Source organism: Linepithema humile, chromosome 8, assembly GCF_040581485.1.
Source record: "Linepithema humile isolate Giens D197 chromosome 8, Lhum_UNIL_v1.0, whole genome shotgun sequence".
In the NCBI taxonomy this organism is placed as follows: domain Eukaryota; kingdom Metazoa; phylum Arthropoda; class Insecta; order Hymenoptera; family Formicidae; genus Linepithema; species Linepithema humile.
Genome location: NC_090135.1, coordinates 11,218,802 through 11,232,110, shown reverse-complemented (window position 1 = coordinate 11,232,110; position 13,309 = coordinate 11,218,802). Strand labels below are relative to the sequence as shown.

The 13,309-nt window shown below is 35.7% G+C and overlaps 1 protein-coding gene across 6 annotated transcripts in view; it reads right to left on the bottom strand.

Annotated features, from left to right (window-relative positions):
* Positions 1-13,309, bottom strand: part of SK (small conductance calcium-activated potassium channel) — a 156,285-nt gene that overhangs the window by 12,323 nt on the left and 130,653 nt on the right. For all 6 annotated transcript variants that reach the window (XM_012369729.2, XM_067360474.1, XM_067360473.1 and 3 more), the window contains 5 exons: positions 10,616-11,037; positions 6,445-6,580; positions 4,246-4,356; positions 210-337; positions 57-126 (listed from right to left, as the gene is read on the bottom strand). In XM_012369729.2, the coding sequence (XP_012225152.1) occupies positions 57-126; positions 210-337; positions 4,246-4,356; positions 6,445-6,580; positions 10,616-11,037 (867 nt within the window). The remainder of the gene's footprint in view (positions 1-56; positions 127-209; positions 338-4,245; positions 4,357-6,444; positions 6,581-10,615; positions 11,038-13,309) is intronic.

Genomic DNA, 13,309 nt, shown 5'->3' with positions numbered 1-13,309 from the left:
TGCAATATTCCGTCGAGCTTTGCAAGCGGTTTCCTTCGTTAGCACTTGATCCTCACCTTGGCCATGTCCGTTATAGTATTGGCGTTGTCCATCAATTTACGCTGATCCATTTTCACCTTTCTGAGTCTGAAATTTGGAGGAAGTTGTGAGATGGAGTGCATTTGCGTGCTAGTCCATTACGACGCCCCGCATGATATCTCTTGACTTACGCGTATATAGCCAATAGGAATTTCCGCTGATGGGTCCGCACACGTCCCGGATTGACGCGCTTAACCAGGCGTGTGTGCTTGTAAATCAGCCACGTTTCCCGCAACACGTTTGCCGCGGCGTTCTTCAACTGTAACAGAGCGAATCATCATTGTCAGTTGAACCACAACATCGGCGCCAATCCATCATCAGTGGCTAAAATCTAGGATCGTGTCGATGTTCGAAAGTATTAAAACTTTCTTAATATATTTGCAGTTTTTATAAAGTATCATATTATGTCCTAGACAATTAAATAACACTTATACAATTTTTATAATTTTTCCGCGATTTTTTTTCTCATAAAAATTTAGATCTTCTATCAATTCTATATTCAATAATTTATCCATACTGATAAAAGTTAATCTACTTGCATTAATTGAGAAATAAAAGCCGAAAATATTGTTATGTTGTATCATCAGAAATGTACAAACTGTAAATATTTTATATTAAGAAAAAAAAAATTTTTAACATATAAATTTCTGCTTCTTGTCGCAGATATTATATCATAGCATTAATCGCACAACTCGTTAGCTGTGACATTAGCTATACGTAATGTCACGGTCAATTAACCCTTTTAAGATCTTGAGGATAGTTTATCTCGAAGGATGATTAATGCTCCGCTGGGATTAGAGTATACATTTCACAATTACATATTGTACATTGCGAGGCTCCGCGTATTTTCGCTATAGATACGTGTCATTTAAAGAGAAACTTACAAGATTATAATTTTAAACCATATGTACAAATCACACAATCATACGTCAAAGAAAAATATCTTGCCTCTCAGAAAGTCGATATGACCAAGAAAAATGTCTCGAAGAAGTTGACATTTGTTTTGTTGCCGCTGATGGGATCAGATCGATTCCACTTATGCAATATGACGTGAAAAAAACGATATGCATCCAAGGGTTAAAGCGGCGTAAAAAGACTCGTCGATACGGTCACGTGTATAGCTTTGTGTTACCACTCCTTGATATTTGCAAGGTTTATAAATAACGCTCGCTAATAATTATTTCAGTAGCTGTGTAGTTGAAGACTTCGATCCGGAGGTGGAGAGAAGCGACCGTACTTATGCAACGCTCATTTAACGGAACATTCGATGAATTTCCGCCGAATGGAATGCTTCGTAAACTCTGAAGATATTTTGGAATATCAAGAAAAATATTATGAAACATATCTTGCATATTTTAAGAACGTAATGTAAATACGATCCGCGATATTTCTGACTAAAGTCCCGTCTTGGCGGAAAGAGAAGTTGCGAATCACTGCATTAATTCTTTACTTCTGACATAAGAGATCGATTATGTCATGATTTGCGGGACTTTACAACGAGTTACGCGGGTCTTTGAAAAGTGGAAAGAACAGTGATAGAAGCGTCCATTTCTGCGACTGCTATTTCTGAGTGCAGAAATTAGTTTTAATATTTCTCGAGCTTTTAAAAAAAAAAAGGCTTGCGAGCTATTCATTTTTATATTGAAAATAAAATTATTATTATTATTATTTTAACTTTTTTATTTCAGCTCTTGCGAGTCCTTTTAAGACGCAAGTTTTATATTTCGTGCTCTTAATGCTCCACTAAAGTTTCAATTGCATGCATTTAACTTTTCAACTTGAAATTTAGAACCAATGAAATGTAGCGGCGAATTGCGGCGTCCATTCTTGTTACAAAGTGTTCTAGAAATGTCAAAATTTTCCGTGTTATATCGCTCGAAAAGTGCTCGCAAGTTGTTTCTAACAGGCGTTCTATTATCGCCTTATGATTTACTTTGGAGAGCTTTTTTCCACGGAAACTTTGTCGGGATTGAATCGATCGATGTCACGATGATAAAGACTAAAATGACAATGACACATTAGCCGACTTCCTCGTGCTTCAACTCTACTTTCTAGATAGACGATATACGACACTCTTCTTCATTCCGACAGGCATTTTCTCTCAATCAGTATGAAGATGCTATTACAATAGAAATATTTAAACTGCACTTTAAGTTTCGAATTTTAACAAACCCTTGAAGAATTCTTACGTTTAATATTTTTATCACGAGAGTTTATTTAGTTCGTAATATTAAAAATTTATAAACTTTTATATTTTGATATACGCCCTAATACCTTGTATTATATTTTTTTAATACCGGATTTTTAGATATTTAAATAACTAGGCATTGATATCTTCAAGTATTTAATTAAGTTTTCTCATTTTTGACTTACTAAATTATTCGTTTTTTGAAGTTTATATTTTTTTGGATGCACATTTGTAGATATATCAGATTTTTAGAATTTTTTAAAGATATCACTGAATGTGTGCTTGAATTCTAAGAAAATACACAATCTAAGTTTATAAAACCTTCCTCATTATTTACAATTTTTTGATTTCTCGTTCTTAAACTCCGAAATCTGTCAATCTTAAGTATCACGATGTCAAAGTTAAAAATTCAAATTGGCAAGGAACAGTCTGTTCTGCCTAAAGGTCAAAGAAACTTCTTGCAGTTTGCTTATTTCCGAGGGAACCTTAGTCGCAGTGGGATACTTTCTTATTACGTGGCTCAGCCCGGAAAATTACGTTGCACTATATACATAGAAAGCGATATCCATCATGCTCTCATTACGCGCTTGATTTGCTCCCCCGATTTTTGCGTGATATCACCGGCTAGTGTGATTCAAACCCACCTCACAATTACGCTTGTAATTACTATCTCTTTGTTTAAGAAATTTTGCACTTCTAAAACTCAGACTAAGATTGTTCGAGAATCAGTTTGGAATTTCTGTGATTTCGTAATCACATCCATAGATATTGTTAATAGAACGATATTAAAAATGTACTCTTTAAACATAAAATCGAGATACTTTATATTTTGCTAAGCTTGTTTAACTTGTGAGCTTTTATGCGCGACATTGCGTGTGCCTCAATATTTAAAATATTCCGTAATCATCTGAGAACAGCGTTTGTCAAAATTTGACATAGTTTCCATTTAAAACTGCTTTCACAACTTGTCGTTATGTTTTAGAATCTTATTATTTAAAACTATACATGTCATTAAAAGTTGCCCTCCATAATTCAGAAATTTGCGCGAGCCAGACGACAACAAGAACACAGCATAGTTAACTATTACAACGACGACACGCAATTCTGATATTTGTGAAATTTCCAAGTTGATTATTTGCACTATGCAATTAAAGTTATTTACTTAAATTAAAAAAATACCTGTTTTATATTATTATTATATTAAGCAAATTTTATTCTATTATTTCATGCGTGTTACGTTTTTTTTAATAATAAATTATTCTAACTTTTTGTAAAAAAAAAAAAAAAAAAAAAACATCTGCTAAAACAAAAAACTTAATTTGCGCTATTTAAGCCGATTATACAAGCTGAATGAATGTTTCAATAAAAAAGTTTCAACCGCAACTGAAGTTATAGTTCAAAGAGCAAGCATACATCTCTTTATTGTCGGTCAATATAAAAGCGGCGAAGACTATATATGTATATTACAGAATATTACAGACTATTATTAGTATAGATTAGTACAAGACCAGTATAGAGCAGTGCTGTCAATATAAACGTTAGATTTCTTTTCCGAATATCTTTTACAATAATTTATCAAGCACGTTTTGCAATTGAGTATTAGATCGGAATACTAAAAAAAAAAATATTCCAGCAGAATCAACTAAGATACTTCCATCGCTGAGCAATTCATCGTTATTGCTGGGAAATCTTTCACGCACAAGAACATTTTTCCGAAGAGATAAAAATCTTTTAGGAAATTTAATTTCGTCTTAATACAGCATAGGCTGCACTTTATTTACGAAACGCGCTCAACTCTATCGAGTATACGAAGACTTTATTTTTGTGAAAAATTCGAAAGACTTTCTGCAACGATGACGTCATGCTAAAGTAGAAATATCGCATAAAACCATATTAGAGAGAGAGAGAATGCTACATAAAGGTTACTATGTTCTCTTAACGCTACACTGAAATACTATAGATGGGGTCAGCAGTCTTACCCTTTTTGTTAATTGTGTGTCCATCATAAAGTTATGCACGTGCTTCTCCGCCCGCGTAAGTTCGAGCTTCCTGGAGACAACTGCCACCAGTAAAGCAGTGCACCCGGCGCCCTGAAAATATGAAAAAAATTCTTGCAAGCTTTCTTTGAATTTAAATTCTAATTCTCTTTTAATACTGCAACAACTTCTTCAGGGTAAATTTAAATTAAATAATCGCTATGAAATTATTAGTAATATTTATACGCGATCACAAAACGATCTATCTCTCCTACGCAAGATTGCGAATCTCTACAAATAGGCAAAACTAAACTAATTTGTATCGAGCAGTCTAATAATTCAATAGTAATAATACGATTAGCAAACGATTGAAATGATTTGTAAAAGTTCTGCTATTCGGTGCGACTTGTAAGGAGTCGGCTCTTGATAGGTTTCTAATAAGCTCTTCGGTATATAAGTCTTCCTTTTAATTTCGCAAATAATAAATAATTAAAACAGGAAATTAAATAAAAATATAATTTAAAAAGAAAAATACTTTAAAAGATAGTTTTCAAAGATATCAAGAGATAATTCAAGAACATGTGAGATCTAAAAAAGCAGTAACAATTTTGCAAATTACATTAAAACAGGAGAAATTATTTTCTTAATTAATAATAATAACAACCCGTTTTATCGGAAACACATATTTTGAATAAAAGATAATGATTTTATGATAATTATTTGATTAGTGTAATATGCTTCAAATAAAACCAATTTCATTATTTAATCAATTGGATTATCTGTTTTGTCGGGAAACCGAATATATGAGATTGCTGTCTCCAGTCGCGTTAGAAATTAATAATCGGGATTCCATATGGAGAACGAGCAATTTCATACAATTTACGGGATGCATCGAACGCGTAAATACACGTAAAACAGAGAAAGGGGGAGAGAGAAACAAAATTCTATAAATGAAAAGAGATCTGCGAGAAAGAGTAGGCGGAATTTCGATGTTGTGAATTGCGATTTGTACTTTTAGGAATCACCATCGCGCTGGGAAAACGAGAATTTACGAGGAATTAGTTCGGGAATCGCCGGGTTAAAGCTCGGCAATAGTTGCGAAAACTAACGGATTAACAGGAGTGCGTTGGGTTTAACGGGCGATGAAGAGTGATGAAGAGTGGCACGGGAGGAGGCAAGGGAGGGTAAAGGAGGCGCAATAACGGTAAGGAACGACCGTCGGGAAATTTCCGGGGTGAATGGACGGTGGCGTTTATTGTGTCCTTCGTTAATTATGGACGGCTACTGTGAAGCTGAGAGCGCCGAAACATGGTGATGTAAATCGCTGTGATTTGCAACAGATTGGTTGATCGCCCCGCGACATTCGCTCGCTTATTAAGCTCCGCGTCCAGTGATAATGAAGCTTTGACCGGTGCGGTGCGGCGCTTAACGCGAGTTACACGGAGTTACATGCTTGCAGAAGTTTCGCGTCTCGACGGGCGCACCGGTGTATATTGTGTCTCGTGTAGTTTACGGTAATTTCAGTAAGGATTAACGATCCTGGTGATATGATATAACGGCGCTTATAATATTCGCCCAGGATAATCACTACATTCGATGAAAATCTAAGAAATATTTGTAGGATATTTTGAGAAGACGATTTCACTTGGAGAAATGTAAGTTATTATTTTCAAAAATTGCTTGATGTTTGTTGTAGCATTTCTTTCGTGAGATTACGCATTAATTTATATAGAGTATTAAGCCGGACGTCCTTTTAATGAGAAATTTCTCCTTCAATTTGGAATTTTTTTTTTTTTAAAGAAAATATGCATATCAATTATTTTCAAATTATAAAAAATACTTTTTGCAAACTAAATTTCAGAGATAAACGGATAATAAGATTGCGTTCTTCAATTCCAGATGGAGTTTAATAGAATTTAATTTGAAGCCTACAAAAATATATGACACAGAATATTGAAAAATTGCAATAAACAATTTTCTTCGAAATTTTTGCTAAGAAAAAATGAATTTCAAATTGAGGCAAATCTATCGTTAAGAACACGCGTGAAAGAACATGCGGTAATTTTCAGATATTCTATACGCTTGCTGCAAGACGCTACCGCGCCTCTCGACAATCGAAGCCATAATAAATGGTGCTAGATAATTGAAAAGAATTCTCGAAACAATAAGCATTTGCGCGACTTTTTACTAATTCATCCTTACCATCATTCCAGTGGAAACGGCTATACCTCGACCACAGTATGTGTTGGGCACAAGGTCGCCGAAACCGACGCTCAGGAACGTAATGGCGATGAGCCACATGGCATTGAGGAGATTTGCGTGTTCCTCATCGTGGAATCTGTCATGGTAAAACGACGATTATTTCACAACGGAAAGACGAGCATTTTTTCTAAACTTTCTTAGACATTAAAATGCTTTAATTTTTAATTTTTTTTTAATTCTAGAATGTACACTCAGAACCGTTTGATTGCCAAAAGCGATCGCAAGAATGCACGCGAAAAGTGCTAAACAGCGCGATCGCGCTTCTTTTATTCACGTCGAAAAATATCTACAAGTGCTATCACGTTTTTTTGTCCTTTGTTTGACTCTTCGAGTTAATATTTGAGGATAGCTTTTATAAGATGGTTGTACAGTTTAGTCTATTCTCCATTGCTCACGAAACTGAAAGATTAACTGAACTTCCCAAGAACCAGCGGACCTCCCGCGGCGCTTGCTGGCACTTTTCGACATAAAACAGGAGAAACGCGTTCACGCTACTTGATACTCAAACGGTTAAAGATTTAGGTCTCTCTGAAGACGTATAAAGTATCAGATAAAACACATTCAGAAAAAAAATTACGTTTAAAATTTTAAAAATAATTTCTTTCAACTTTCAATTCTTCCGAAAATTTTGGTAGAAATAATAGCAGTGACAGAATTATATAAAATATTATCTGGGGCAGGTTTTTTTTTTTTTTATTATATACTGATACCTTTAATTATTATATGATTCTAAAAGTCCTTTAATTAAAATTAAAATACGGTGAAAGACTATTTCGGTATTTGTATTTTAACCCAGAAGAGCGTTTCTTTCTGCAAAATCAAATCACCTGGCGGTTTATTGACGGTTCGATAAACCCATTTTCCTACAGATAGCATTTAATCGGTTATCCGAAGGATAAGTGAACGTTGGGGATGAATACAAGTTGTGGGATGAAAGATAACGTTGTGGCCCACTATTCCCTTTTTGCGAGATTCATTATCGAGCGTAAAGAAGGTTCAGGCGATGCGGGTGGCGTGCTGGCTGTAATCCGCGTCGTAAAACAGTTTTAACAGCCTCGTTACGCAGCCGATGTTACACGGTTTCGTCTAAGCATGGAGGACGAAACCATTTTTTAAGGTCCATCACAAGTTCCGGGCTCTTGGCGATAAGCGCGTCGACCTACTGGTCCATTATCGTTTTGTCGGCCGACGAATCGTATAGCCGCCCACGCATATTATCAATCACCATGCATGTCATTAATCATTGAAACAGTAATTTCCGGTATATTTTGCAGAATATGAAAGCTTACAAATGCGCTTTCACCGATTGACGTCACAATCAGCGGAATAAATTTATATTATAGCAGAGCTGCGATTTAGTTGCGTCTTCCGATCGACTTTCGAACCAAATATCGATTCTTTTCTTTCTTTAACTTACAGTTAGCAACCAGCTGACAAGCAACGCGCGTAACAAAACATGCGACGCTGCAAATAAGGCACACACCAAACACATACACCGATTTTAATAAAATATATAACGAATTCATATATTTTATTAAAATAATTAATAATTCTTTAAAAAGTAATAATGTTTCTTACGGTAAAAGTTTCTAAGACTATTATTTTTGTGATATATTTTTGGCGTGTGTGATAAAACTATCAACATTGCTTCAATAAGAAAATTAACAGCTGAAGCAACAAATAAATAAATACGTCTTAAAAGTAGCAGTCTTAATAAACAAAGCCTTGTAGGCGCGATCGCGAGAGAGGCGAACGAATCTAAAATAAATAAATCACTGGTGTGCGTTTCTCGCAATTGCCTTTAGACGATCGCGTGGGTGATACTTATACTCGTAAATAAAATTTTACAAGAAAGATACATTAAGATGATGAAATGACTACCTCGACACACCTCGGCATTCACTCGATGCGTATCGTAAGTGGCGTTGGATTCTATGTTTCCTACCGTTTGAGGTGCCTCGTTTGTTTTCCTCGAAACTAATATTTATTTTACATGCGAGCAAAAGTTTATATCTATGTGAGTTGAAATGAGTTAGTTCTTGTATTTTCATATTCATCGACCGTTGAAATTTATGCAAAAGCGATAATGATTCTAGAAACTTTTATACATTGTTACAACAACATTCTCGCAAGTCTAAATATTTTTTCAATATTTAAAAAAATTTTTTTAGTTTAATTGAAAATAGAGAATAAAAAACAGTTAAATTAAATATCAAGGATTAAAAATTAAAATTGACAATGTAACGAATTTAGTATCCTTTTTACTTACACACATTCCATAAAATCGAACATTTGCACTTAATATAACGGTCTATCCTGGTGAAGTTCTATGAAACGGATTATTCTCGTGGCAACGTTGATTGCATGAGTGATTGTCGACCGTGTACCGTGAAAATCGCGTTATTGTCGTGGAAATTCGCACGGCCACGTGCGGACATATACTGAATAAAATATCGTTCAAATCTCGCGACAATTTCCGGTCCCGTAATCCGAACGTAAAACTGGCCGCGGGGCCCACGGTTGTTTACACAGCGATATGAGAGCGAAATTATCGAATTGATTTTTTAATTCTGAATGCAGATACGTGACTGCAAATTCGATAACTTCGAATTGTGCAAGCTGATAAATATAATGCGACACTGTCAAGCATTGTAATATAGTAATTTATTTTATAAAATAAATTTGGGAAGAATAATAATTAAATAATACTTTTATGCAATATATATGATGAAAAGGAAATGTTACGGAGAGTAAAAATAAATTGTTCTGTTAACAATTGTTATCAACATGTGTTTATCCTAATAGTTTAATTTAAAAAATTTTTGTCTTTTAATAATCTTTCACGTAATTTTTAATTTAACACACTTCATATTAAAAATCCAAGATTTTCCAATGTAAAATAAATATTGCGTGTGTATTTCTGATTTCTAAGCAATATTTGAATATTTAATTTATTAATTTCTGCTTGTAATAGAAATATAATTTGTGTTTTTCATTTCCAAACGGCACAATACACATTATATTATAATATACAACATTAATTATTCGCGTTACATTTGTCTTTTATTTTCCGCTAAACAACATTTAAAAAGCAGACTGTATTAACGCATTTCAGACTATCGACGTTTGCGATATCCGTGTATTCATTAATGCAAATGTACTGCAAAGCTGAACGGTAACATTATCGGGGATATTATCATAATCGGCTATCGGAAAAAATGTGATGGAACGCAAAATCAAACGCGAGATCCGCTTTCAATGATCGCTCTTCAGATATCGATGAAACAGTCAGGCCATGCCATTGCCGCGTGTTCACGATCGCTCGCGGGTATTCTCATCGGAGGACTTCCGCAGGATGCTGGGGTCAACCGAGGAGAGAGAGAGATCGACGTTCGCCGAGTGATAAATATTTCAGTTAAAGACGTGGGTGGAAGATGCCGTCCATTAAGGAGAATCGGAGGTTTTACCGAGGTGTCCGGACAGGAAGCGAATCCGCTTCCTCCGAGCTCTACCTGGCAGAGGAATCCTTTAAGCAGCGCTTTAATATTGCCCGGGCAAGATTGATTATTCCTCGAAATCCCAATTTACGGCACGACTATTTATTTACGAGACGAATTTAATTATCAGCTGGCCGAAAATCCACTAAATCCCGCGATCTTCAACCGGCGACACCGATCGGGAATTCCACCTCGCCGATAACAGCGCACGAGAGATTTATGATTACGATGCGATAGCGCGACGGATGGACGCGCCATTAGGTCGTACATCAATCATCGCGCGGAACGCACGCAAATGAGTCGTGTCCATCGAACTGTATACGAATACGAAATGCTCGTGCTACGGAATACGTCACTGCTTTCCCTGTCTCTTCAGATAACGGATCGTGCGAGTGAAACGGAACGAGCGCCACTACGACGAAGAGACTACAAATATTCTCACAAGATCCGCAAAACAAATTAAGAAAGATGAGAATTGTTTTCAATCGTCGGCATGAATGATAACTATTTCACGTAAATACTAAAAAAATTTCGATTTTAATTGTTAAATAAATATTTGAAATGATAATTTCTTAGATTTATTGCTACAGAATAACGGGGTTAAAAATTCTCACCTCTCGCACTGTCGCAGTGTCCACGAGGCGATGATCCACAGGGAGACCATGAAGACCAGCAGCACCGTGCCGGGGCAGATGGTCATCAGGGTCTTGAGGACGAACCTGGTGTTGAAGTTGATGCGATTCAAGGCCCCTATGCTCCGCGACGACGCGTCCGTGAAGAGCTTCGAGTGCAGCAGCATCACCCGGCAGATGAGGTAGAGCCTGAAGAACATCGGCAGTGAGAGGGTGACGTCGTACGGCACCCACTTGGAGCCGATGTCGCCGTTCTTGTTCGCCAGCTTAGTCGTCCACAGGAAGTAGTACTCGCCCGGGATCGGGTGGATCGCGCAGATCGCCAACTCCAGCGCGATCTGCGCGATCCGCTGCCAGGTCATCGCGATCCGCCAGTCGTCCGCGCAGTTATCGATCATGAACAACTGTCGGCCAACACAAAAATCACAAATATTTATCTTGGGATAACGATTGTAATATTGCGATAATACAATTCTCACCATTTTGAATTATATCTCACAAGTTTTTAATAATGAACTACTTTTTTAAATATAATTATGTTATCGAAAATATTGATATTACAATTTTTCTTCTATTTTATTAGTTTCCATTAGTATTGTAGATAATTAACATATTATATTCAATAAAACCAAATAAAGAGCCTGAGAGACTCATTATCAATTTTATTATTCTCTTCCACATTATTAAAGGTTACAAATTAATTAGAGAGTATTATCAATCGCGTTTGTATTCTCATCAAAACCGCAAATGATTGAAAAATGTTTATTTATTATTCCCATCCCACTTCGTACGATTGCTGAGCGAAAACTAAACAAATAATTTATTCGTGGCGATTCAGTTTCCAAGCGATGCGTACAAAGCGATTTTTAGATACGCCGACGTACTCGTATCAATTGCGAGTAATATCGTCCAATCGAGACAAATAAGCTCTCTCGCGCATTCTCAATATGAAAGCCCCGCTCTTTGAATTCCAAATTAATATGAATTCCGGTCGGTTCTCCGTAACTTGATTAAAACGCTGCAACACGTATTCGTTGTTTATCGCCCTTCATTTCGTGCGAGAGACCACGTCGCGGTAACCGTACGCCGCCGCCATTCCGACAACAAATCATCCTTTAACTCGGTAACGATCCCGCCAGATCTAAACAGCTCGCGTTTAAAGGATCCTACACAACCGCACATTATTCGAGGCAGACGTCGCGCAATTTGTTCGCGCCGACACTACAGATTTTGGATGTTACGGATATTTGACACCGCAGATTCTCATTGTCGCAAATACCCGGCATTACATAAATCTCTATTCTTGCAGACTCTTTACTTCACCAGGCACGAATTCTGTGGAAATTACTGCTATTTGGTATCGCAAATTCTGAGTTTTTTCATTTCCAATTTTGCGAATCTTTGATTTCATTAATTCTTAATTTTAGAAATATTTTTTCCTCGGACTCAGTTTCAACAATTTTTGGTCTCATTTAGATTCTTCATTTTACAAAATTTGATAATGTGAATGCAATATGATTTAATGACTCATAGCTTACATAATTATGTTATGATATAATTGTATTATAATTATGCAATGAATTGTAATATGCGCCATACATTCGAAACATAATGGTATTAGTTGATTTGATAACCTGTCAGAATAGAAATGAATATCTCTGTATGCAGCTTCTATTTCTAATATCTCTGCATTTTTTCTAATAGAGAATTTTTATAAACATTTTATTACTCTCACAATTATATCTAAATTAATCGAAATTTTTATTTTCCAAATTGCTGAAATAATAATTTTTTCAATTTTATTCATGAAACAAGTATGTTTATTTTCCAAAAATATAAGAATTTCTGTACTTTAAGTATAGACAATGTAATTATTTTGTAATAAATTAAAAGTTTTGAATATTCACGTAAATTTCCACAGACTCAGCGTGACGCAGATAAGTTCTTTGTAAATAATCATGATATCGCAGATTCTTAGCATCGGAAACCTTCGGTCATTGAAACTTAAGACATCATAAATCATTCCTTAAGTTCTCTCGTTCTAAATGTTGGTAGGATCTCCCAATTTTAAATTTCGCAGTTTCAACAATAGAGTTGTACCGTACCAAGCGAGATGCGATACATCCATCACGGTATGCAAAACCTACTACATCTCGCGCGATATCCCACCTCTGATACATCGCGGATACTTTGCAGCTTGTGCGAAAGATGCGACCCGTTGGCGTCCTGAATAGATTAGTATAATGTAGTGCAAGTCCATTTATTCGGAAGAATAATCCGCGAGACACGAAGATGTTCCTAACAAGAGAAGCAAAAATACATTGTATCGGAAAGTCGTGAAGGAAGGAATATGTGATATTGACAACCAACGGTAAAAATATTATAGAATGCGCGCTACTTAAAAGATTGAAAAAGAGTAGCGTCGGTTTAACATCGATGATTTATGAATCCAGAAATTTATGGTAATATCGTAACTAACCTTTACAGTTATAATTTTCCGCAAAATTAAGCTTCGTTGACATGTTAAACTTTGAAATATACAATAAATTATCAAAAAACTGTGCTGATTTGTGCAAAAAAGATCTTACAACGTAGTATAAAAATATTACTCAGCATTTTCCAGAGAACACAATTAAAAAAATTTATTTTATAAACGTTTGAAAAACGGAATGACAA